This window comes from Bombus vancouverensis, chromosome 14 (genome assembly GCF_051014615.1).
Source record: "Bombus vancouverensis nearcticus chromosome 14, iyBomVanc1_principal, whole genome shotgun sequence".
NCBI lineage: Eukaryota > Metazoa > Arthropoda > Insecta > Hymenoptera > Apidae > Bombus > Bombus vancouverensis.
The window spans coordinates 7,194,024-7,221,297 of NC_134924.1; the positions used below are offsets into that span (position 1 = coordinate 7,194,024).

The following is a 27,274-nucleotide window of genomic DNA, read 5'->3' on the forward strand; positions in this document are numbered from 1 at the left end:
AAGATTCGAGCTAGTAATGAATTTCACAGACACTAGCTAGGGGAATTACATAACCAGCAACTCGTGCCGGTACTTAATTCTGGATTACAATACCAATTATCGACAACATCGGCGACACCTAAACTAAGCTAAACTAAACTTTGCCTGATCATCCTTTCCTTATATTCGTCAAAATACACCAACTACTGTCGTAAATGAAATATTTAATAATAATATTGTTGAGAATTGTGGATCTTAATTGCCGAAATAATAGTATAGGAACACTAAATTTACACTTGGAATTAATATTAGAATAGTTGTATATTTATTTGATGAGCGATTTCTAAGATATTCACCGATGCGCACTTGCACGCGTCTCAGCACTCCATACCCGACTGTTAACCGACTGAACAATTTACATTCATCTGTTTTCGAGACGCCGCGCACACACATACCTCCACACTCTGATACTAGCATACAAGTATTTCTACTATGCATCTAACCTAGTGCAGCACATAAAATTATACATATGTCGAGTTAGCATTGCGGTTAGGGGCGTTTAAGAACCTTCAGTTGGATTAGCCATTCTTCCATTATACGATACAGATGATAGCCAATGGCGCAAATACGATTATCACAGAATACAGTTAACCAGCAATAAACAATTTCACCACGCAACAACAAGTTCTCACTAAAGACCCATAATATAATAACAATGATTACCTAGTCACCAAATAAATATAACAAATTCGCAAGGTGATCATATGACCATTACAGAATTTGACAATTAACCGTGACGATTAGATACTCGAGATGTTAATGACAATAATCTTAGGTCCAATAACGAATATATACGGTCAACAGGATAGCAAATGTACATACCTTGGGTCAACTCTATTTTTAAGGAGAGCTATACAACTACGTCATACCTCTTTTAGGCAGAAACGTCCATCCCGTGACTGTGGCTACGTTTAGCCACCAGATGTGTCACTTCGAGCCCCCAAGTCTACTGTCATAAGTCTCGGGCAAACGTAATCGGATTAAATCATAAACAACTACTTCTAAGTTTTATTATTTAAGTACAGCTATAATAAAAAATCTAGACTAGAGTATTGGCGATTTTCCCAAAAATTGCAAAGGAAAGACCCCGATGTTCTTTCATCTTCGACATATATATATGAATAAGAGAAATATTTCAAAGAAAATTGTTCGAGCATCGAAACATTTCCATACGACACGTTGCTAAACAGAAGTAAAAAGCAAAATCAGACAGACGAAGATGAATGGATTCTATTAGGTGTTTTAATGGCGTAAAATGGACGATTGAAAGCGTCGAAGGCGATCGGGAAGTTTTCCAGTCAAACTACGGAGGGAGGGCGGGGGTGAAAAATTCGAAGACGGAGTATCGTCGTGAAGTTCGTTAAACGAGTACGCGCAAAGATGGAAAGTTTCGTTATCTGAAATGAGATCCCGGAACAACTCGATGGCGAAAGTGAATTAAAAATTCGCCAAACGTTCGCTATCCACTGCGTGAAGCGATTTCTCGCGATTGCATCCTCTTTCGATTACAACAGAATCCGTTGGAAAATCGAACGTTCGCTGATTGCGTGTGTAAACTACCCTGCCCACTCTCTAAATACGACTGTCAATGTGCGTTATTAAGATTAAGTTTTTATATATATCTCTGTCATTCTTTTGTACGTGGAAAGAACAATTTATAAAGATCTATATGTATCTTACCAGAAAGTTAATCGATGCGTATTTTTATATGATTTTATGCTGTTCGAACACAAAGAACACGGTCAGGTTGAAACGTCCTCGAATTCGAGGACAGGCAGTTTTCCATTTTCAATAACAGTCGTCTAGCGTGTCACGAGGACGCACGGGAGCACGTTGAAGAAACTTAACACCTTAGCGTGCAACGGGAGATGCACGATAAATAATGCATAAGGTGTCGTTCGGTTCGTAGCCGCGAGATGCAACGTGTGTTTAGTCGGAGCTCGTAACGCATCGACAAGGTAAAAACGATATTCGACGTGGCGGGACGACAGAATGCGCTTAATTCGCTCTTTGTATCGTTGTTGGACGAGACGAGATGCAATCAGGAAGCTGACAACGCCCTTGCATAAGTACGATCACGTAGAGTCGAGGATTGCAGAGTCACGAGCTCCGCCTCGTTGTTCGCGCGATCGCTGTAATTCGATTTTACGAAGGCAATATCGCATTCGATGGAATAATACTGCGTCGAGCGCGAGAACTTTGTCGTAAAAGGAAAATCGTTCGACCGAATGATTTCAGGAATTGCAGCGAGGCAGCGATCTTAAAATTCAATCTTGAACTTTACGCGGAATAATGAAGCTCGTTGTGTGTTATGAGACGCCATTGATCTTTAACATAGCAACGGAAGAATGACGAAATGTCGGGTACTTTAGATCCAGCAATATCAAATATCAAAAGTGACAAGCGATTCGAACAATCGTGTTTCTTTGCTTCGAAAAATGCGCGATTGAAACGCGTGTTTAGTCGAAAACGCGAAAATCAGAGACACCGACAATTAACGTGTGAAAGCACCGAACCGATAGGACCATCGAAATCAATAGCCAGTTTGTCGGTCAGGCAGCAAAGTGTCGATTAATTGCAGGCCTTTATCAACGATCAGCGAGAATTAGTAACGTAGCTGCGCAAACTTTCTAACCGTTGTTCAGTCACAGCGTCGTGGTTTCGTCGACTTCGATGAAATTTGAAAGCAAATAGCGAACGTTGGAAGAACTCGAACGAAAATCTCGCGTCCGTAGTTCGCTGGGATTTTCGGACAATTGGAAGGCATCAGGCGAAATGGAATTTTGGAAAAAAGTTGAAACTCTGACGGCGCACGAGGCAGCGCAAACGCAAACACGAAGCTGATCGAAGCGAAAAAACGGTGCTCGGGGACATCGATACGCGGAGCTGAAAGACCGCGAACCAGCGTCTACGATTTCGATATACGAGACGCGGACACTGGCTATCGATCCGCGGACTCATATTTTTCCGCAGTGCTCCGCAATAATATTGCCATTTATGTACAGACCGCAGAGCCGATATCTGGTTCCTTTTACGTAACGTTCCCGTGCTTCACTTTAATTTCAACGTAACTGGAAGTCTCAATTTGACCGAGTCTTTGGTTTAGAAACTCCTTATCTCCGTATTACCTTCCAATTATTTGCCATAAGTTGGAAATCCCAGCGACGTATCCGAAATCTTTCGTATAAACTGTTCTTAAACAGATTGAGTTAAGGCACTCTGATCGCAATATTATAGCGACGAGATTACCAGTTAGAGATCGAGTTTGTCTTCGTCGTGTGTGAACCTGTTTAGAAAGTTCTGCCGCTTCTTCGTTACTGTCTTCAGTGACACGGTCATCCTCCAAATCTATCCTTGTCTTTCCTTCCTTTCTGAACATTTCATCTTCATTTCGTTCTATTTTTTAACTTAACGTCATGATGAGAAGACGCTGTAAAGGTTTGTGGTACTCGAGTGATCGACTCTGTGATTTGTGGATTTCGTAGGACCGCTACACACCCATTTTGTATTCCGCGAATCGATCACCTGCATTCATTTCCTCGAACTATGCCTCTGATAATTATATTAATCGTACGTGTGAGCACACCAACCCACTCACACCAGTCATACTTTTTCTCTGTCATCGCGTATCATTAATTTCATATTTTTATTATACGTTGATATATGTCGGTTCACGCTGATTATACTTAAACCAAAAACTGTTACCTGTATGAATAAATAAATCAATAAATAAGTAAATAAAGAGAAGCGCGATACTTTGTGGCTTCGAAGCAATTAATGGTTTCATCAAACATCATCGTCTCGGATTCGTTATAAAATTTGTCGACCCGGTGTTTTTCCAAAGACTTCACGATCAATCAATCCACCAAAGAAGGAAGTTCAGTTAGCTCCCGTTTCGTTTAATCTTTGGCTCACAACTCTCACGAGTGTTTGTCGTGGGTCGTCTGATTTCCCTTTGTTCCCTCGCGTTTGCAGTGCCACAGAGCCATTCGATAAACGCAGTGCGGCCGATTACCGTACTCGTGCAGGTTCGTTCGGTGTAATCTCGTCTTTTCAGTCCCTTTCGAGAGGATTTGTTAGCCTTTCGAGCTTTCACCATCGACCAATCACAGTTGCCACGACCCCGCTGAAAAAGGAATCTACTTAAAGCGATCGTTAATAATCGAAGAGTCTCTCCGCATGACGTCCCTGTTCTTCCGCAAACACTTACTATGTATATAATCGGTTTTATCCACGGATGAAGAGGGAATTTCTACCGAAAGAATTACGAGGAACGAAATGATAAACGTTGATCCTGACGATAGGAGGCTGCGTCCAAGTGTTCCGTCAGTCCATCAAAAGTTTCAAACTGTTGTAAACTCAAAACGTGAAAGGTATAAAACCGACTCGATTGACGTGATCTCATTCGTTCGGAGATAGGAGGAGAGAAACGAGAGAAGGTTCCTAGTCGTCGAAAGAGTCGATCGAACGACGTTTCTGGAAACGTTGCTAGAGAAAACTACTGCCGAAGGTGAGCCAAAGAACTGCGAACCTCTCGCGGCTGTACGAACGTCGTCACCCAGACTGCTCACGTACGTATGCATACTACGTGGCGTAGAGTTCTAGCCATCAGTTGGCAGCCTCTTGACATTTCAAGCCGAGCAAACGTGGTAACGAGGTAAACGACCGACGTCAAACACTCGGTGTGCCGGTCCTTTCGTGGCTTTTAAAAAGCCTTCGAGCTTTGATAAGTAACGCGCTGCGAGGAAACGCTGCTCCGTTTTCCTGAAGCTCCGTGATCTTCCGAGCGTTCGGAACCTTCGACCGCTTTAATAGATAGTTACACGATGGTTGAACGTTGCTGCAGCCACTCTTGGTAATTGGCAAAATCACGAACACCGTTCGAGTGCCATCGGTCGAGCTGCTACGATCCTTGCAATTACGAAGCGCGTATCGGGTGGCGTTAAAGCGCTGCTTATATCGAAGCAACGTTGGAATTTATGGAAATCGAACGAATTAATGTGGAATATAACCAGGCAGCCGAATAGAAGGTGAAATTGGAGATATACGGAAACTTTGAATACGTCGCGATCCTTCCAGCGATACGTTCCAAGTAATTATTCGCAAAAATGCGGACCATTGGTGATGGCACCGTCCCAGTGCAATTTTCACCGGCACAGTGACTAATTAATCGAAAAATTTTCTACGTCGAGGAATTGCCGAGCTGAATGCATGGAAATATAACGAGATCATTACCATAGAGATATCCTCGATTCATACGCGCCTTGCGTTACGAAAGGAAATCGACGCGGAAAACGAGATGGATACGTGAACGGGGCCGTTCGATGCCGGCCGAACCGATGACGACCCAGATGCCGCTTTTCACGTGCTCGACATTTTTCCCGTTGCGTCCAAGCAAGCTCCGGGTGAAATCCGGCTTCGTTTATCGCGTCTCAGTCAAAAAATATATACAAATTTATATATATTCCGCTATGAAAATGTTCGCGAGTTTTCCAGATATTAATACAACGCTGGCTGCGTAAATTGGCGGAAATTTTCAAAGATGTAAAGCTTCGTAATCCTTGGCGTTGCGCTGCAAATGGAAAAATCGATACGGCTTGCATTATGCAAGTAACGCATTAGCTGCGCGTATCTCGTTTAAAACAGACAAAATTATTAAAAGGTTTTGATGAAAAACTGACTCGTCTCGGGAGGATAAGGATACGCAGAAAGTTACTTCCAGCTTCGTCAGACTTTTTTCCCCTCTATGTATCTGGGCCGGTCGGAAAGAAAACGGTGAGAAGCATAGGGAGAGAAAGGTGCACACTCCCAGTATTTACCGTCGCAACTTCCTTTCCTTCGGGGATTAAGCTTCTCGGAGAAGTCGTAACTCCAGGAATCTTCGAGGAAATTCAGAGAGCTCCGCTTCGCTCGTGGAAGCATCGCATAAACCGTGCTGCTCGTAACTGATGTACGCTTGGTCCAGCTTGGACAATTACAACAGCTGTCAGACTTTCTCTAACAGCATACAATTTTTTCGTCTCTTCTGTCCCGTTCTTCGTAGCTGCACGAACAATGTACGAAGAACAGTTCTTGTAAAGTACTTCGATAATTTTTAGTCAGCGATTAGAGATATTGTACAGCAACATTTTTATCAGAGAAGAGATACATGTCTGTGAGTGGAAGAGAAAAGATAAAGAATATCCAGGTAAAAATAATTTCGAGCGAAAAGAAATTTTGTTGATATCCTGAAAGGTGCAAGATGTGTATAAAAATTAAGAAAGATGAGATCATGTTGCCGATAGCTAAGTGAGCTTTGCTTACGATTCGCACAGGTCTCGATTCGCACAAATGCGAACTCGATATTTCCCTTTTCCCGCCGTAGTTGTTCTTTGTAACAAAATTTCCCACATGCAATTGCAACTGAAAATCATTGAAACTCATCGAGAACCAACTTTCCGACAACATCGTGATCTTTACATCTCTGGGAAGTTATCATAGTCGCTCGTACATCGACACGCTTGACTTTCTGAAAGTTTCCCGGTTTTCCGGCATGTCTTCCGGCCAAAAGTTTCGAATCTCACGGAAGATACTTCTTCAAAGCTCGAACTCCGCGCGTGTTTAATTCGCTTTCTCATCGCTACTGTGACATTTCCACCTATATAACGTACAACAGAGTACACAATATGGTGCATCTACCGAGTTGAAGCCAAACAGGTTACGCAGGCAAACTAGATCCATTTTCATGCGGCGCGAGCTTTTGCGAAGTGCTTCTTAATAAGCAAAGAGGGAGAAGATGCCATAGAACTTTCGAGAAATCAAGGTTACGTGCGTCAAGTTACACTCCGGTGCATAAAGCGAACGCAGAGTGCGTTTTCCACGTATGTGAAAATGTGCTTGCAGGCTCGCGAGCTCGAGCTTGCTCGTCCATTAGGTTAGCTTCTCCTTGGGTAAGATTCACGCGAGATGTCTGGCGGAAAATACGAAGCTCCTTTCCTCTGGTGTAATGTACAGCTTTGCCTCCGTTGTAGTCGAAGGATGTGGCGGCTGTGTGTACGGCGGAGAAAATTCCGTGACCTGGTTGCAAAGGGTTATTACATGGGTGCGCGCGAGGAAGAGCTTTCGTAAAAAGTAAATATCGAACGCAGGTAAGTACTTGCTCGAAGAAAGATGAGCTTTTATACGCATAGTAAAGGAGCCGGCAAGTTCACTATAATGAAATGCGGAAATGTAACGCGTTTCAAATGGAAAACCTCTTCGTTGTACCGTGTGCTGTAGCTTCCTTTCTTAAAGTGGAATCGACGGGTGTAAAGTTCCTCACGTTTCGTCGAAAGGAAGGGAAAAACGGTGTAGAGAATAAAAAAACTGAAAAATCTCTATGTACAGCATCAAAATGTGAGATGGAAAAGCGCGTTGTCTCGGAACTGTAACCGTTGGTCTTTCGATCACGTCCCACGGACAATTACGGTGCCGGACGAGGCTTCGAAGCGCGAGGACGAACGCCTACGCGTGTCTCGGATGCATCGAATCACGTCACAACGAGGCGGATTACCGCAAGATTGTTCATGAATATTTAGAGAGCGGCAAAGTGTGGAGAAAGGGCCGGCGATGCTCTGTACCGAACGTCGAACTCACGAGCCCCGAAATATCGGCGGAACGCGACAGGCTTCACGATGACGAGGGACGAGAGGCGACCGATTTACGCCCACTATTTAATGGCCTCCGAATTTCGGGCGCCTCGCACCGGCCGGTTGCAAATTTACGATAATAACGACGATCAAATCGCGGAGCGATCGGTGTGTTTGTCATACGACCGCTTTACGGGCCATTATTCCAGGGGGATGCAAACAGAAGGAGGGGAAGATCGCATCGACAACGAGCGATTCCATCGATTCTCTGCTAATATTTTTATTATTCAAAATCACGACTCCCTTGTAAATTGCGACCAATCAATGGTAATCGGTCGACCGTACGTGTTCGCTCTTTATTGCCGGCACGACCTGTTTTCGCGATTATTGCATTGCGATTCGGAAGCGCGAATCGGCACAGGGATCTCTCTCTCTCTCTCTCTCTCTCTCTCTCTCTCTTTCTCTCAGCGCGTATTAATTTCGTATATCGCGATGAAAGTTGTAAAGTGATACGAGCACGCTCGGCAAAATTTACATTCAACTCCGGCGTGATTTAATCGAAAGGAAACAAACCGAGAATTCCTTTATACCTCGAGAAAGCGTAGGAACCGTGGCTCCAAGTATCGACCTCCGGTTCCTTCGACTTTTTTCGACGAATAACGACCGAACTGGTTGCCCGCGATCTTATCGGCCTTTGCTCCACGATGTTCGCGTAATTGCGATCGTTTGTTCGCGTCCAATTCTCGATTAATATCCCGCACGTTTTCCGCGTAATCTCTGTTCCTTCGCTGGCGGCGCGAAAAGCGGATCTTCATTAAAGACCGAGGCTGCGCCAGAAGAAAGAATCGCGCCAGTAAATCTTGGAACAATTCATGGGAGAAAGAAAGCCCGAGCAAGGAAAGGACGATACTTTATTATCTCTACTATTTGATCGCGAGAAATCGAAGAGAACGCCGCCGTCTCTCAACCCTTTCTCCGATATAATTAAAATCGTCTTATTGTCGTACTCGTTAACGCTAATTTCGAAGACTCCATCTCCGAGGACGGAGGAGTTGCCGCTTAATCGAATGGTCCTGTAATAATTTCAACTGCGATCTTTCTTTAATTACTCCTTTTTCCTGCCATCCTCGCCATCTCTCCGTCCGCTTTGCACTTGCTCCTCGAGAAACGAAGGAAGAAGCAATCTCTGTCGTTGTTTCTTTGATTCCAAGATATCCAGTTCCTCTTGCATTTTCTATTAACAACGACGTGTACCAAGGCACTACGATGAATCTCCATCACGGAGGATATTTAATTCGAAAAGATGTGGGACAATTTTATCAGTGGAACAGCGATGTATCTTGTGCTGAAAAATTATTTCAACGACTTTGTCCCAATTTCCGATAAAGGAATAGATTCCCGCGGCGTTTAAAACGATATTTACGACCGCGTGCTCAGCTGCTACGAAATTATGTGAGCCAAGCGAATGGCTCGTGAATCGAGGAGTGCACAGAGATTCGGTTACAGGTAAACGACGCTTGCAGTTACGTTCGTGTGTAACACGGTTGTTACGCTCGCGATAAAACCTACGGAAGAGTCGCTATTTTTCCCTTCATTTGCCTACTTATACTATTAAGGATATCAGCAATTTTTCAGAGACTTTCACACCTTAACCGTGATATTTGTCGAAACTCGGAGACAATTTGGATTCCCTGTGATGGAGATACTCTATCGCTTAGGCAGTTTCAACGATGTATTTGTTGGATGTAGTTTGTAGGTTCGGAATACTTGCCTAGGCTCTCTCACGTGGTAATTTACTAATTAATAGTATTAATGAATTAACAAGTTACAGGTTACAATGGATCTCTTTATGATTTGACGATTTTACATCGAATACGATAATAAAATGACTCATAGTTCTTAAATTTCCACTAAATTTAAATGAATAAATTCGTTTCTAAAATATTTACTACACGTACGAGTAATTTGTGATTCGTTTCCTGGCGAAATTTCTGATAAAATTTCTAATAATATAAGCTTAATCTCTTTCCTATGGTGGAATTTATTCGACGAATGGAAACAAATTAGAGGCAATCGATTCTCGTTTCGCAGTCAATAACGCGTTAGTGCGAAGTTAGCGTTGATCGCGAAGCGGAGGGTCGTGTTTTTCGTGCTTGCACGACCACTTCGAGTATAGGGAACGTGGGTGGGCCTGTATCGCGGCTCATTTGTTTCCGCGACGTTGAAAAATGCCGTTTCTTTCGGATGGCTCGCTGCTTGGCCAGCTCAATGTCTCGACAGTGCATAAATACCAGTGTTTCTAAATCACATACACGTATCCGCCAGTTGCTTGCCAACGTGCACGAATACACGTATCACCTGTGCATACGTGCAGTTTGACGAATGGAGAAAGAACACGAGCAGAGATGCGTCAGAACGAAAGCTCGCGCTCGAAAAACAATTCGCGAGACCCGACGACAAAGACATCCCAGGCCCATCGATCGACTGTCGAACAAGGAATTTTACTACGACAGACTGTTAGTAGAAAGAATGGCATTCGTTTTGGAAACACATACAGTAGCTCGTGAAAATATCCAAGAATTTCCAGAAACCTTTTATGAACATATTACGTGTGCTATGCGAAACATTTTCAAATTACATTTTGCACTGTAACGAGACCCGGTTGTCATGGACGTATTGGTGAAGTTTGAAACAGATATTACAATTTGTATACAAGTTACATGATATTCAGTGCAAGTGTATACTTCGTAGGGATCGCAAAAGCGTTTAAACTCAAAAGTCAATTATTATACACCGTGTGAACCATCTTTAGCACTTGCACATCTGTTTCAAATTTCATCGATATAGTGATAACTCATTAGAGTCGGATAAAGTCAGACTCAATACGGAAAATGACTTGTTACAGCGCGAAGGAAATTTCAAAATGTTTTATACGACACACACAGTGTACATCATTTCTATGATAAATGTCCAAATACTTTTTTAAACCGCTGTAGTGTGAATACTTATTTGCAACATTTTTTATGATGTAACATTTGAAAATACGACAGAAGTTGGATGCGAGAAACTATTAAAAGGAATATATCAGCTCCGTAATTGACAATCACTGAGAAACTGATCTCGAGTGTGCAGTTAAAGCTAACGACGTTTGGTTAAACAGTCGGCAACGTGCAGTTACAGAAAATGAGCACGTAGCACGTCTGGCGCAAGGGTTACGTGCAGCAAATGTTGTCGCGGCGTGTTGCCCTCGTAAAAACACAACTTACTTCATAAGTAACTTTATAAAGCTCAAAGTGAACTTTCAGACTGGTATATTCCCGATGTAGCCGTATCCACGCGAATTTTGCGTAACGTGTCCATAACCAAGGGCTGCTCGACGCTCAGCTGTATAAATCGAGTCTGATACGACCCGGCGTAAATCGAGATTCGTTCTGAAAAATACTTTAAATCCCGGAAGTGGGTTACGCGATCCGCCTGCCCCTTCGTGCCGAAAAAATCGATGCTAACGTCGTAGATAATAAATAGTCCGCGTATCGAGCTACTTTTTTCTATCGGTCTGTAAATCTGTGAGTTCGCGGCCTGGTATTCAGAAACCATTGAAAAAGGAATTTTATGAAGCACGTCAGATTCTCGCACCTTCTTATCGCAATATTTATATACTATGCTTCTTGCGAGTTGCCTTTGGAAAGTAGGTTACTCGAAACTCGATTTTCTCAATCGTAATTTCATATACGTAACATTTTACGCTCGTCTCCGAATACAATGGAATCTCGTACAACGCCAGAGAATAGAATAACTCGGTAAAAGCACTCAAACAGTCGTAGAAAATTTTTGTCTATAACTTACGTTCTATTTTATATCATCGTATACACGCGTCGTGAAATTTCATTAGCAGCGCGACGATACTCGAGCATCGTGACTACGGTGATGATGTTTGAAACCGGCTCGTATTAAATATTTAAAGGGTCGGTTATCTGTTCTCTTGATAAGTCTGAATATTCTATTATGGTACCGTACACAAATTCCGCCCGAAACAGTTTTATGGATATTCATGCAATTTTTTCGTCGCGTTACACAAATGTCCTATGCTGGGAAACGTGTTATGCAAAATTCTACCGTAGCCAATCGCCTGACAATATTGCTAGAGCAGATGACCTATTAAAATCAGGGAAGCTAAAACCGCGCGATTCAACGCGCGAAATTCGGAGATGAAATTGGTCCCCCATCGCGCAGAAACGGCACCGACGTCAATTCACCCCTTTTCTCCCCCGTTGTACCCCGGCGATATAACGCATCGTCGTTTTCCGTCCGATTTATTGGCTAATCCGATATTTATTGGACGGCGAGGCCAATTTCCAATTTACGCAGTGGTTAACTGGCACGGCTAGCATCGGCACGTTAACTGCACGCGGCCAACTGCACCCACCAACAGGCTTAGCGTTATATCCGGTTTAATTGGATCAGGATTAAATTAACTTCCGCCGGTGATGGAACTTTAACACGTAGGAGGAGAGAGATTCCTCGGGATCGGGTCGTCGTGTTCCCTTGACGCGCTCGTCCATCGATTTCAACCCCCTTGGACTCCCCTTGCCCGCCACTACCCTTTTGTTACCATCCTCGACGATTTTAATAGGTGATTCATGCTATAGTACACCGCCATAATTTTCCTCGCAGCATTGTGTCTGCTTCGCAAAACCACATTGTTCTCCTCCTTGCAACGAGAATCATCTTTTGTTCTACACGTAAAATGTATTCCCGGAAAATGGTTAATTACTTAACTATACCGGAACGATGCGGTATATCGTTGATTCGATGAACGTAATTCTCGGCAAAGTGGAGTGGTATAGATAAACAAGGGCGGTTTGGTTTAGTAGATAAATGGCACGGCGAATAGACGCACAGAGCTTTAATTTTCGGTCGAATAAACGGGCAATTTTACCACCGTAGGTAATAACCGTTTTCATACTGTCATTAGCAAAGAAGGGTTTATGAAGTGGATATTTGAAGCAACGTTTATAGCTTAATACGCGTCGTAATCCCCTGAAGAGGACTCGTCTGTCGTGGTAGGCAATTTTTAGCGGGGATTACGTACTGCCGGATTGAATATTAAATTGTTCGGGATGATTAATCGTGGGTATTTCGTCGCATCGATCGCATTCAAAGTGCTGTTAATTACCCGGCTGCGATCTTTATTTCATCCGCGTGGAATCGCGTGGCGATTTCGAATCATTCAACAGGATTGCCAACTGAAATTACAATTACAGTTGTAATTCAATTTTCCGAGCGTCGACAACGAACGAAATAGCTGGCACGAAGCACGCTATTATTTGACCGGAAGCCCTGCCAGCCGGAAATGAAAAATTAACAGCCGGCAGACGCCCGTTATTAATGACGATTACAAAATCATTCTTCAAAGTCGCCTCGCAGGTGAATCGATAAATTTTCCAAAGGCTCGAGAATTTTATACAACGATTTTCACCTGTAATCGTATTCGAACGTTTAAGCGGAACAATTTTGTAAAATAAACGAAATTCACGACTTGGCGAACGTGACTTTAGAAAATTTCCATTTTGCGATGTAACCTCTTGACCAACGTTTGCCCTGGCTAACGCGAAATAACATCAGGAACTCTGTGTAACGTAACTATTTACTTTAGAGATGTCAAAGTTAATACAAGCTTGCTCAAGTTCGCCTAAATTTTATTGGAACACTCGGCTTCCTCGTAAATTAATTAATCCTCGAAACACGGTGGGACATCGTAGTCTGACCAGGATTTAATCGTTCCCCGAAGCGATCGTGCTCGCAACCCCGCGAAGAAAGCTCTTAATACACCCTCGGGGCGAATGAACGAGCAAACCTTCGGCGAAGCCGATGCCTTCATTCAATTTACACCGATGGCTCCGTAAAATATCAGACAATTTTGAACCTTCCCGAAATTGCTGCAATTTCTTTCAAAAACCGTAACGTTAAACGTCGAGTCTCGCGTCGAAAGTATCGTTTGAACGTGAACTTATCGATAGCACCGCGTAATCGTCTTATCGGTACTTGTAAATTTGTATTATACAGAATATTACAAAACATGTAACTTAAAAAGATATGCCACAAACAACATTTTCTCTGTAGAGTCAATCCCGCGTGTTTCGCGAACGTACATGAAACACCAAGCTGGAAGATTCATCGAGCATCAGGACCGAGTTTCTCGATACTGGGAGATGGTTGAACGTTGCAATGAAACGGTTTTCCCCGACGCGACTTTAATTGTAAATTGCTGCAAGTCCCTTGGCAAAGACAATCGAGGGCGCTCCATCAGATACACTCGGCGTTTCTCCTGCGGCATCGTTCGAGACCGAAGCGTCGTAATGACGTATTTGCCCCGCAGTTACCTGCGACGTATAGCACTCCGTATAAGGTATACCGTTAACAAGCACGAAGACGCGTGATTCCCATAATCCTCGAAGGGAAACCCTTTGTCCGCGCCCAACCAACGCGACGCGCGTCTTCGGCGAACGCACGGAAGCCCTTTGTCGTCTGCAGCAGAAATTACCTCGAATTAATGCCGCTGGCTTTCTGGAAGATCTTCACCCCGTCGCCCCTTACCATTCGCCTGTTCTGACTGCGTCATGGAGCTTCCAGCCGAGACAGTTTCCGAGCCATTGTTCTGGAACAGGCCGTGCGTTATCTGCCGATGACGTTCCGCGAGTCGGCCGATATTTACTGGCGAAGACGAGAATCCAGCGTGAAGAAGAGGAATTTTTGCGAGGGAATTCTCGATGACGTGCGATACGTGGGGCGTTTCAAAGATCGCAGCTGAGGGTCGGAAAGTTAATAGAATTTCCGTGGCAAGAAAGGAGTCGCGGATCAAGCGTGGGATGTAAAGTAAATAAGGGGAGCGCAATTTTTCACGTTGTTGCCGCGTTCCAGAGGATTATTCACGGACCTGGAATAAACTGAGCTTTCGAGATAAGTCTGAAAGGAAAAGTCTGCGGGATATCGAGGTCATGAGGAAGCGGACCGCTTGGGACGAGCTGCGGCTCTGCGGCAGATGCGACAAAAAGTCGAGGAGAAGGCAATAGCCGACACACAGTCGGAACATCGTTCGATCTCGCTGTGTGGCTCGGTGAATCGGCAAAAGGGACAATCGACTTGCAAACCGATAATCAAAGAACCTAGTGGAAACATTTACGTAGTGGAACAAAAATACCTCGCTTGAAATTTTATCCTTCCAGAGACCCGTGTTTTTTTTGTATTAAAAAGCTCGAGAGAATAGAAAGAAATAGCAGACTGATTTTTACGGATTAAATTCGTCCAGCGTATTACCCAATCTGTTCGAAACTGCAGAGGAAAGATCCCACAAAGCTCCATTATTTAGTTTGATCGATCAACGTTGCGGCTCGACGGAAGTCGTTATAGAAAGCTACCACACTGAACGGGATTAATAACCAAGAATAATGCGATTAAAGGGTTTAATTATCGAGCCCGTGCTAGCGCAGTCTTTCCAAACGGCGTCGATCAACGTTGATCAGCCTCGATTCGAGGATAATCGAGCAAATCTAATCTGAATAGAATATTCGACTTTAATTGTTTTCACTATACTGCAATACTCGTTAAAATTGCACGCGGGAATAGACGTCAACGCTGCGACCGAGCTTCCGTTTTCGCGTGCATTTAATTAAAAGTCTTTACAGTTTTTTAATAGAAACGCCGTGAATGCAGTTCGTTATCTCCGTAATTGCATCCTGGTGCTTGGGCTTGACCCGAAAGTTGCGCCGGTGATTCGCGACCCTCTCAATGCGCATTTTTATCGGTACCTGCGAAACGGCCGCGTGCCATATCTTCGTTCAGGCTGGCGGAAAAGTAGTCCACGATCGAACCAGACCAGCGACGAAACAGTTAAACCGCGTCGACCCGGCCCTGTTCCATTCGAGCAGACGAACGTGTTTCATGCTGATTCGATAAGTCGTCCTTTTTTTATCGTTTCGTCGTTCGACTTCCCTTTGGGCAAACAAATGCATACGCGCTCCTATAGAGAGTTCTATATTCTCTATAGAGGGTTCTCTATTCTAGAGTTGTTCGGCTGTTTGATCATTCACTTTCTACTCCTTGCCTGTTGTTTCATCCTGCTACTCGCTTTTCGTACGCGGATCCTCGGAGAAAATGATAACATCGCGTTTTACATCAACGAAGTTAGTTAAAGTTAGCAGATTGTTAAAAATTTGCGTTTCCTTTGCGAACGATAGAACAAAGACTGTGTCTCTGTTTGAAATAATAATAAATAAATAGTATGGAACGCATCCAATAATTATTAATATTACGTAGAACTCGTAAATAACTAAATAAATAAATAAAGAGATAACCTTATTCTATGGTAAAACTCGGCGAGATCAAAAGTTGTTCTGAAATAGGGAGAGAAAGAGAGGGTGGTCTGGTGACGTGGGACAAAAAACAAATTGGATGATGGATCTGTCTTGTACTTTGTCCTTGTGGTTCGTTCTTCGAGGAGCGTTTACCAATCGATATCGGTAGAAGTAGGTCCGGGCAAGAAAAGAAAAAAAGACGAAAGAAGGCGCGACGAAAGAAAGGGGGAAATCGACGGGGTGGAATGCGCGTTACGGCGTGTCTTTGCGGTGCGAGAAGAAAATTGGTCTCCGGATAAAAGCCGCAACGGGAAAAAGCGAAACGGACGTCGGTCGTCGTTCTCGATTTTCCTCCGTTCTGATCAACTTATCTTCGGTCACGTAGCCGACGAGAAGCGTTACGATTGAAAGGCGGCCACTATCGCTAACCGTAAGCTCTTTTTTACTCTCACGTTGATCGCCGACGTGACCGCACGATTTCTCGACTTCTCTCGGGAACAAAACCGTTGCGGATAAAGAACGCGGCAACGTACTCGTATGCCGCAGGACACACCGACGATTATCGTTCGTTCCCACTCCACCTAATGAATTCGTTTCTCAATAAAACTATGTGGCACTTTTATCGAAACACTTATACATGACGCTCCTTTACATTTTCTTTGATTCACAAAGAACAGTTGAACAATTTCCTATAATTAAAAATATAATATATTCGGTAATTTATAGTCAACGGCGCTTCGGCTCGATTTATCCAACCTTATCTGACAAAACGTCACATCCTGTGCGGTTGTTAGTTTGTTAACAATAATCGATGCTTGAAATCGTTAATCGTGGCGCTTTCACCAACGATGATTCAGCACTTGGGTAATCGATTGCGTTCGGTCAGCGTCGATGAGCCACGTGTTGGCTCGGGCTTGCTCGCAAGCTTCGGCCATTAGTCTTCCGCTTTCGAGAGGGAAATTTCGCTCACCCTTGACCCTTGCTGCTTCCTGATATTTCCAATAACGAACGCTGTACATCCTCTTTAATCCAGCAACGATAACCAGACGCCTTCGACCTTACTCGCCAAGAAAGACTCGTAAAAAAGAAGAAAAAATTGACGCCAGGGGAGATAAATTTCCAACGACATTTATTTATCCGGGATAGTCCGCAGAACCAACCGGTGGTTTCTGCGGCGCGTAGCAGGCAATAGAAACGCGTGATAAAATGGCGCCATATTGAAACGACACTGGCAGCTAGGAAAAAAAAGGGCGAGCAGTCAGAGGGACCTACTAAAGCGGCTTTTCTCTTCTTTTGTTTCAGGAATTGGAGAGGAGTTATACCCTCTCGACCCCAGGGGGTAGCAGCCCCGTTTGTTGTCCGCCCTGCAGCCCGCCCCCTGCGCCGGCTGCATACATATCGAGCGCACGTGCGTCCTCGCGAAGACTCGGTGCCGGAAGTGGAATCGGAGGTCCGCCGTCCCCAGAAAGGGATCCCCTGGGAAGACTGTTAAGGTCAGTTCGCTTTTTCTTCTTCTTCTTCTTTTTCCTCAGAGACACGCTATTTAACCTTCTGCTGGCCAACGAGACGTGAAAAATGTTTATTTCACCACTGGCTGCTGGATTCTGTAAGGAAATTCTGCGAGATGTTCCATATTCTTGGGATACACTAATGGGATGGAATATTTGTTTTTTATTTATTCCAGTTGATTCATAAATAAGCAAGTAAATGGAATATAAGGAGGAGCTATAGTCGGATCTAAATGACGTTTCGCAATTTTTGAATCGTAACTCCGATCGAAACAAGAATTCACAATCCTCGCGAACAATAAAACGGATAGGTAATAATATAAATAAGAAGGTAATCGTCATCGAACGGGGCCACCTGCGTCCCAGCAGGGCGAGCCCATAAAATTGCAGACTGTTCCTGTCGGGGAAATCGTCCGGAAGCAGTAAAACCCTATCCCCGTCCCTATCCTTGTCCAATCCTTTTCTCCACGCTTGATCAGCTTGCTATGGGCTCCGCGTAAGATCATCAATCTTACCTGGGTACAACGAATGCATCATTCAACGCGAAGTTGCCACTTAGCGCGACTACGGTTTCGTCGCCTGGGAAATTAACCAGTCACCCGATAAGCGATCCACTGTAACGCCGCGTCCCGCCTCGTAACTCGAATTAATTGGAATTTTAGTGGGATGCTGTAAAAAGTTGAGCAAGAAGAACGCGCGCCAGCTTTCGAAAGCAGTTTGTCGTCGGCCAGGAGTTTAAAGTAGAATTAAATGAGTCTGCCAGACGGCTTCTTATCCCTGGTTTGGTTGGCAAATCGATAAAATGATAAAACCCCGTCGAGGCTAAGCCGAAGCGTGTTAATCTTTCCTGAATTTTCCAACTCCTCTCTATAAGCACTCGTATACTAACTTTAGAGGGAAGACAGTTACTGCTTATCGTTTAAGGTAAGAAACGAAACTATGAAGTTTCGCATTTATTCAAGAGACTGCTCTTCTCCATAGTTAGACGATACGCTGGAAATCCCTTTCGACTCAACCAAAATCAACATCTTCCAATCTCCTCGGGGATCGATGTAATTCAAGAATCACATTCGACCATATTTGGTTTGTATTCGATGCAACGGCGACGCGAAACGGTCATCGGCGTTGTGCCAACATTCCATTAGCCCGTGATGCTTGCGGAATTAAGCAAATTCGTGGAGTGGCGTTTCTGCACGTGGTCGGCCGGTTAAACACAACGAACTTGGTACTTGCAGATTCCTGAAGTCCTTCTACAGGGAGCTAGGCACTCGTGATCCACCCCATTTGCCGGCATGGGCGTCGCCTCTTCCACTTGGCACCCTTTGTCCGGCGCACTTTCAACCGCACCTGCAGCTGCTGCACAAAGGCGAGCAGGAGCACAGGCTCGAGAACATCAAGCCCGACCAGATCTTCGCCCCGGTTAGGGTGAGTGCTATAAATCATCCCGCGGAAACTACTTCGTCTCTGGTGACGCGACGTACCGGTTGTTGACGTCGGTCGTAAAACTTCTCGCGGACTCTAACGCGATGGACGTTCGGGAAGGGGAAACAGGAAGCGGAGGAATCCCTTGGGAGGAAATTTCTGATAAGAAGAAAGCTGCAAGTTTGTCGTTGTAACGCGTAGAACTTGAATTATCTACCTCGGTTCGTGCACTCGCGCGATTCTAACTTTTTAATTTTTTTCTCGCTGGGGATGTTTGGAAATTTAAATAAAATTCAAATCAAGTATTCGAAACAAGGAAATGTATAGGTGTCACGGCCAGGCTATATCATTTTTGTAGAGTTGCGAGCAAGTTTTCCGAATGCAGAGACGATGACATTCTACGTGAATCGTATTCGACAGGGTAGTCCTGCCGCCCGCTGTACATTTGCATGATATCGACTACGTAATTGCGAAAGTCAAGTTGCACGGACAGCCGGCGATGCAACCACGATTTTCTCCGTCGAACGCTGAAACTTTCCGCGGTAACTTCGCGATATGTGAAAGCCAAGTTACCTATCCGCATCCCTCGCTGTCAAAGTTTCACGTTGTCGAATTTCCGTGACGAATCGCGGCAAACTTCCACTCCGTTGTTTTTGCTCTTACTCTGTCAATTAGTCTGCGTTTAAGATCAAAAAATCAAAGAAATCAAAGACGTTTCTTTAACTTCTACTACACCATCGCACGGCAGACAAAATAGGTATTAAAGGAACAAAGAAGAGACGTCGTAAAATTGTCTCTAGTCGTATGCAGTATTTCCACGTTTTACTCCGATCCAGGAAATCCGTTTCTTTTCGAGTTTCTTCGTTCACGGTTCGGCACGGATATCCAAGTGGATGTTGCATTCTAATGTCCGTCTCGAGCGAACGACACGGATTGCGTCTAAAAACAAAACGGAGGAAGATCGAGCGAAACGATGGGGCCGGGTTAAATCGCTCTAAGAAGAGGATGAAACAGAAGGAGAGCCGTCCTTCCGGATTTTCGACGAACCATCGTGAATTGACTGGGAACCGCCGTGCTATGTCTGTCGATGTTTGTTACCATGAAAGATGAATTCTCTCCGGGCAAAGCCGTCGTTTCACGTAGGAAGTTTCGATACGTTTCACCTGCTGATCAAGGGAATTCTTGAACAATCGAACAAAGAGCCTTCGTTCCTGTCTCGTACCATCGAAAATCCCTTCTGCACGGAATTTAGAAGTCAAGTATCCGATGGAGAAGGTAATCGTACTGCAGTGAAACATCGAGATATTATTGAGACATCGATAGAAAATAGACTGTGTGTTTGACGGAGCAATCTAGGGCAGAGTAAACGTTGATCGTGAAACGGGCAAAGGACTGGCAATTAGAGAAGAATCTCGGACATTTCTACCGCGCAAAAAGTGCTTTCCTCGGACAAGTGCGGACGGAGATGATAAAAAGGATTTTCAAGAGAGAAAGAGAGAGAGAGAGTGCAAGCTCGCGTGAGATCGAGGAAGAAATATTCCTGAACCGAGATTTTCAACGCAATTAAAGAAACCGCCTGAAAGGAGAAATTAGACAATCTCGTTTCTTGCAAGTTGGAAGCATCGAGAAGCGTTTCCCAACTGGAGGAGAGTGAAACGTTCTCGGAAGGGGTTGAACAGTCGACGACGGTGGCCCACTCGAAGACGGTGGCCCACTCGAACTCTTTCCGATGTCGTTTCCGATAATAACATGAAGTCGAATCAAGTCGAGAGTATCGTCGCAGAGGCATAGCTCCTTCGGTTCTCGAATAAAGAAGGTTTTAATCGCGCCTCGAAGATGCGGCGAACAAAATTGTGAAGAAGCGCGCGATCATTCGTCCGGTTCTGGCGTAACGAGGCATTGTTCTGTCGTGGTACGATAAGATGGCCAAGCTTCGCTTCGTTAACATTTCTCGAAAGGCTTTCTAACCAGACAATGCTGATAACTTCTGACAAAGCGCGCGAACACCGCCTACCTTTGTGCCCCGAAGGACGTCCAGTGATCGAGCTTCGACTTCAATGGACCATTTTAATTTCGCCTGTACTTCGATCTCATCCCATGCTTGGTTCGTTCAATCAAACAAAATAATATCTAAGACGAAAAACTCGAATTTCTTTTAAACGTCACTCGTGCTGAATCAACTTGAGTTAAACTCGAGACTCCCAGAGTAGCGAAACTGTTCCACCATATTTAATTCAATCGATACAACGTCTCCGCCTGCAGGCGTTTCTACAAGGCCCCTTGGGCTTTCGGCAAACTGCAATCAAAGCGGCACGGTTGTAGGCGTGAACGACAGCCGAAGCATCGATCACCGGAGCCAGCCTGTCAATTTACCAGGAAACTTGTACACACGGCACGAGAACGTATCCAACGTGGAAATAGCGGAGGCGACCGACTCAGCCATCCGCTTAACATCTCAATCTTCCCGGCCTTAATACCGGCAGTATCTGCCGGCAGCACCGCGAACCAAAGATTTATCGAAGCCACAATGTATCCGTCCGCCTCGGAATCTCCTTATCTTGCGGATATATGTACGTACTCGAGTGTAACCGAAAGATCTCAGCGTCGCTCTATCTGTTTCGATCTTTCGGAGAGCCGACCTGCGTGGTTGGAAAAACGTGATGTCTAAATGGAACACGTGCGACTCTTTTATGATCTGTTTTCAGAATGGCACTTTCGCTCGACGTACGGATAATAAACGGTATTGATCGGCTGTTTCGCGGGATTGAGAAGAAAACTAGCGGGATATGATAGGAGACAGCAGGTGTATTACGCTCGCTTCGTTCATCAGGCGTCGCAATTAATAAATGTAACCGTCTCGGCCAATCAGAGATTCGAAGCTTTCGCAATTTCGTGTTACAGAATCGTTAGAATCTTCGGGTATGAACCGATCTGTAATTAAGCAGGTACGTGGAGACACTTGTTGTTCAAAGACGTAGCACACTTGTGAAGTCTTGATTTTTCAAATTTCACTTCGGCCTGTAATACACTCACCTAGGTGTGATAAATCTTCTACTTTCTCGTTCACTGTCATTGTGTAAATACCGCGTATTATATTGTGCCGATAGAGGCATCGAACGAAAATGCTACTGCAAGAACGTCAAAGGAAGAAAATTCGCGAAGAAGACGTAAGCTAGTCGAGACGAAAAGCGTCGCGACCTCGGCCTCGATAGATCATTCTGACGATGAAATTACTCTTTTCGCAAACAGTTCTGTGTGTCGTTTCGCAGCATCCGACGTTGAAGAGGTCGATAACGCGAGCGTGTAACGGAGCCAGGAAACGCAAACAATGCGCCACGTCACCTGGAAACGTGCACGTGGAAAAATGAGCCTCGTAACCGTGCCATTCGAGGCTCGGTATCGCGAGAACGCGAGAACAGGCTGTGACGGCAGACACATGGCCACGTCAAGGTTGTGCAAGCCCGATATACCCTCCAAACACGAACGAATTCGTGCCGTACAGTCGACAAACGTGCCAGGGAGAACAAGCGGATCGTCGAAGGAACAAGCTTTTAAAGCTCTTCTGACCCTGTTCAGCGAGTTTCTTTCTTTACTTCAATACAGCACGGTATAAAAACGTAGAAAGAAATGAAACGAAATTAAAAGCTGAAGACTAATCGTTTAGTTAACGAGAATCGAATTCTTCCTTTTTCCGATTTAGAATCTTCAATTCAATTTATCGAGTCAGCATTGCTGTAAGCAATGAAAGGGAAGAATTATTGGGTCGATAAATTCCACTAAAGCGTAGAATTTATCGCGTGCCCGCGTGCAAAGAATGCACGGCGCCATAATGAGCGCGTTTACGTCGCGAAGCGCCGTCTTGAAGAACGTTTTTCCGGATCACCGACGTTCCAGGCCTCAATGTTCGTCTGTCGGAATATTATTTCCATTTTCCCGGGCGCCCGAGACAAGCGCAGCGACGAACGCTCTCCGATCCGGCCAGCTGGAAGTAATTTCTTTGTCTCGATGCTTGCCACGGACGTCTCTAAACACGCCTACTCGCACCAATAGCATCTTCATCTGGGACTCGCGTTCGGAACAGTAAAACGAAGATATTGTTCCCTTCGTCTTTCATCTGTTGTCTCCTTTTTGCTCGTTCAAGCGAAGAGTACTGTTGCTAGACCATCTCGACGCTTATTTACGGACACACGATCGCTAAGAACGAGCGAAACACGTACGACAAAATAACAGATTTGCTATTCAGTGTATCCTTTAGGCCACGATTTTAGTATAACTTATAATTTTATTGACTAGGTATAGAACAACAGTGGAAAACTCTAAGAAATTCGAAATGCACTGAAAATACGATGTGGTTGAAAAAATATCCCAATAATTTTAGAGAATATAGTTCGTGCGAACGATTGTACATTGGAACGAAAGTACCGGAGCAAACAACCTAGTACTTTGTTTCATCTGAATCAAAATTCGACATTTGTTTATTTACATTCTTCAGTGGTCCGTCTACATTGCAAGTGTTCTTGTTTGTAATTCGAATTTGTTTGTTTACCAACTATGGTCACATCCAGAGCACAAAATACAAGATCTAACGGAGCTATAGTATCAGTGAATGCAACAGTATCTCGATTAGAAGCGGCAAACTATACTCTAGCTGGCTAACTCTCTATACATATACTCTAACTATACATATAAGCTGGCTAAATAAACAGATTAGACGAGCTGAAATCACGAGGTTCACTGGCGTTGATGGAAATAGCCGGTCAATAAAGCACGGCAAGTCAAGAATCCCAAAACCCTCGGCAATGGAGGACTCGCAATAACAGGCTACGGGAGGTCTGAGAGACTATAAAGACCGTAGAGATAAGGAGGCTACGGTCGAACACCGTTCTGCTGAAATAGTAGAAGAGGAAGGCTCGATGAAATCACAGGGTAGACCTAGCCAGCCGTTCAAACTGAACAGCTGAAGCGAGCATTAGAATACAGCCAGCCTCGGGGATACAGTATCCGTTGAAACGAGAGAGGCATCAAATAATAATATACAGCAGATCGTATGATCTACTTCGAAAGGGATGGGAAGATTCAAGCAACAGACCGTAAAGGGACTAAAATCACGGGATAATAGCTCGGACCGACAGCCTCCTGTGGTGAAGGAGCTACGTAGCAGGGTACCATGATCATAGAGCCCTTTATAATCTAGGACAAGCTGGGATGACGTTCACCGATAACGAGGGCGTGGCTCTAAACCATAATGCAAAACCTTTTCGCAACTATCTCTCTGTCTTTTGCGAAATTGATATATTGTCTACTTTTCGAAACTATTCCGTACAACTTTCAAGTACATTACGTGACAATGATACGGTTTAATGCAACACAAATGGCAGGGTTAACGAGCTCGTAAACAGCGATGAACGATCGAGTCAGATCGGTAAACAATCGAGACAGATTTCTGATCGATAGTCGATGCACGATGATGGAACTCGAAACACGCGATTCTGTCCTCTGATAATCGGTCCCGTAAGCAAGTTCCTGCCCTACAAAGGGTAGCTCATCGCGTGATCGATCGGCAGACTCGCAATTGTTACGGCATTACGGTACAAACGACTTTCTCCCTTTATTGCCATGGCACGCGCATCCCCGGAACAATGGCCGTGTGCACAAAGCGCTGCGCGAAAAACAATTTTGTCAGACGCTGATTAAATCCGTTTCTAGGCCGTGCAGAGAATAGTTCCATCGTTATATGGGAAATTTGCTTTTCCATTTTATCGATTCGTGTCGGACATCGTGCCACGTGGCAGTTGAAAGTCGCCAAGTCTCGTTAGCGTCATCGAGGTGTCTGGAAAAAAGGGGAGGGCAGCTTGGTGATCGTCGAAGACTTAGCCAAAGATCAGTCTCGCAGGCAGATAAGTTTGCCTTTTATCTCTGTTCGAGATAGAAGTTAAAGAGAACGAAATGAAAGGCACGGCGAATCACGAACAGTTTGTATACCGGAAGTTCGTACGCCGAGGATAGACAAGCGGACCAATGGTAAGAAGAAAAGTTAGCAGTTTCGTGACCAGTTTCTCGGATACTCCTCGGTTTCTCCAGTTCCAACTGGTTACCAATTAGAAGTTGGAAGCTCTCGCGTGAACCACTAATCCTATTCGATGGATCGACCGTTTCTCTCAATCAGAACCACGTCTATCTGTAATTTTGCTAACTTCAACCGCATCTACCATTTAGCAGATGCAAGTCAAATACAATTCTATTCGACTGTTGTAACAGGAACCCGATAGAAAAGCAATTCCTTGCGTTCATTACATCTAGAAGAATCGAATTTTGTCAAATTGCGCGGTATCGGTACTCGATCGAGCGTCATCTACGTCTCGGTTAAGCGGTCGCACAGTATTAAACCTAACTGAATCTTAGTCGGACCTAGGAAAAATAGCAAATGAATTTTGTCGAAACAGAAATATATGGATATTCGATCGATTAATTGTATCCACTGTTTTAGTTGAGCGATGGCACGGTATCAGAGGCACCTCGCCGTGTGGCCATTGAAGGAGGCCCCGGAAGCGGAAGAACGACCCTTTGCCTCCGCCTTCTTCACCAGTGGGCGATACAAGGCGATAGTCCTGCTCTGGCGTTCATCGTCCCTCTCCGTGAACTTCGAGGCAGTCCTGTGCTCAATTACTTGGCTCGAGAATTATTCCCAAGGACGGCAGCCATCGGCGACGCGGTCGCGCAAGTATGGCGCACGCTGCATTTAATGGAGGACCGTGTGCTGTTTATCCTTGACGGATACGACGAGTGTGTGGGGGGCAGAGCGTCCCTAGGCGATGCTATAGACCTTCTCGAGGGACGTTTGTTCCCCGACGCGAGGATCCTGGTCACTTGCTCGCCCAGCAACTCCAGCGTACTGTCGCCGTTAGTTCAAAGAAGGATCCATCTGGCTGGACTTGAGTGGCCCCACGTCGAGAGGCTCTGCGTGGCGTATTTCATTCACAACGACATCGCAGAGAAGGCTTGCGAGTTCCTCGAAGCGCTGAACGTACAACCACAGGCCGTCAAGCAGCTTGGTCAGCATCCTCTCGGCTGGATTATGCTCTGCTGTCTCTATCAGGTATATATCGAAACAGAATAAGGTTGGAAAAATAAAGATAGGATAGTCATAGAGCGGTGAAGGGGACGTTTAAAGTTTGTGGAAAAATCGTGAACGAGTAGTTGGGCAACCGAGTCGATTCGTTACCGGGCGCCATAAAAACGATCTCGCGTTGTCTGTGTGTTCGACGTAGCACAAGAGCTCCGAGAACTCGTAAAAATGTCGACGCTTTAAAGCTTGCTCTCTCGTTTCTCAGGACTCTGGAAGTTTACCAACGGAAACCAGCGCGCTGGTTCAAGCAGCCGTCAAGTGTATCGTGAAGAGGAGCCTCGATCCACCGGTACCTTACAACGAGGAGATCCCAGGTCATTGCAGAAAACGACTGGAGGATTTTGGAAAAGTGTCTTTGGCTGCGCTGAGGGAGGGCAGGTGCTGCTATACCGAGGCTGAACTCAGAGCTAGAGGTGGTGGTATAGAAGTTACCAGACTGGGATTCCTGACCAAAGGATTGATTTTCGGGCAACGACGAAAACCAGACCTGTACACACCGATTCACATGGCCGTAGCCGAATTCTTGGCAGCTTACTACTTAACCTCAGTAGCTCAATACGCCAATATTCTTCGAAGGGAGTTGGAGGGACTGCCATCGGGTATCATCAGCCATTTGGCTGGACTACTGGGACCCAAAACGCATTTAATATTAAACCAATTGTGTCCGCTGGAGGTACCACCCAGAGCAGTTTTCTCGTTGCTGAAAGCAGCCGGTGCCTCGGATGGAAACATTTCCGCCGTGTGTAGATTGGTCGGTGCAGGGCCGGGATTTGGTCCCGCACCCAACGAGAGACCTCCAGCACCGCTGGTCCACACTTCGCCTTTGGAACTCGAAGGATGGGCGAGAATCCTGGAGAGCCCGGCTTGCACCCTCGAGGCCCTCGAGGTGGTGTTCCAAGTGGAGAGAGGCTCCGATCCCAGATACCTGGACGACTTTTTCGAAGCTCTAGCTGGAAATGAGAGTGTCAAGCTCGTGAGAATCACGTCGCTTCTCGGCCAAGAGTTCCCCGCGGATGAAGCGCAAAAGTTGGCCGGACACTTAAAGAGCGTCCTGAGCAAGAAGAAACTGAACGACTTTGAGTTGGTTATAACTTGTCTGGAGGAAGCAGCGCACGATAGGTGAGTCTCTGTCTAATTTCCCGTTAGAAATTTCTCTAATTTTCTCCCTGTACGATTTTCTTGCAAAATGTGTGACAATCGCAGAACGTGCTCGACGTG

At 45.0% G+C, this 27,274-nt stretch overlaps 1 protein-coding gene across 3 annotated transcripts in view; it reads left to right on the forward strand.

The window, feature by feature from the left end:
• LOC117166692 (uncharacterized) overlaps positions 1-27,274 on the forward strand; it is a 165,071-nt gene that overhangs the window by 104,568 nt on the left and 33,229 nt on the right. For all 3 annotated transcript variants that reach the window (XM_076624089.1, XM_076624091.1, XM_076624090.1), the window contains 4 exons: positions 17,303-17,493; positions 18,744-18,933; positions 25,418-26,026; positions 26,262-27,175. In XM_076624089.1, the coding sequence (XP_076480204.1) occupies positions 17,303-17,493; positions 18,744-18,933; positions 25,418-26,026; positions 26,262-27,175 (1,904 nt within the window). The remainder of the gene's footprint in view (positions 1-17,302; positions 17,494-18,743; positions 18,934-25,417; positions 26,027-26,261; positions 27,176-27,274) is intronic.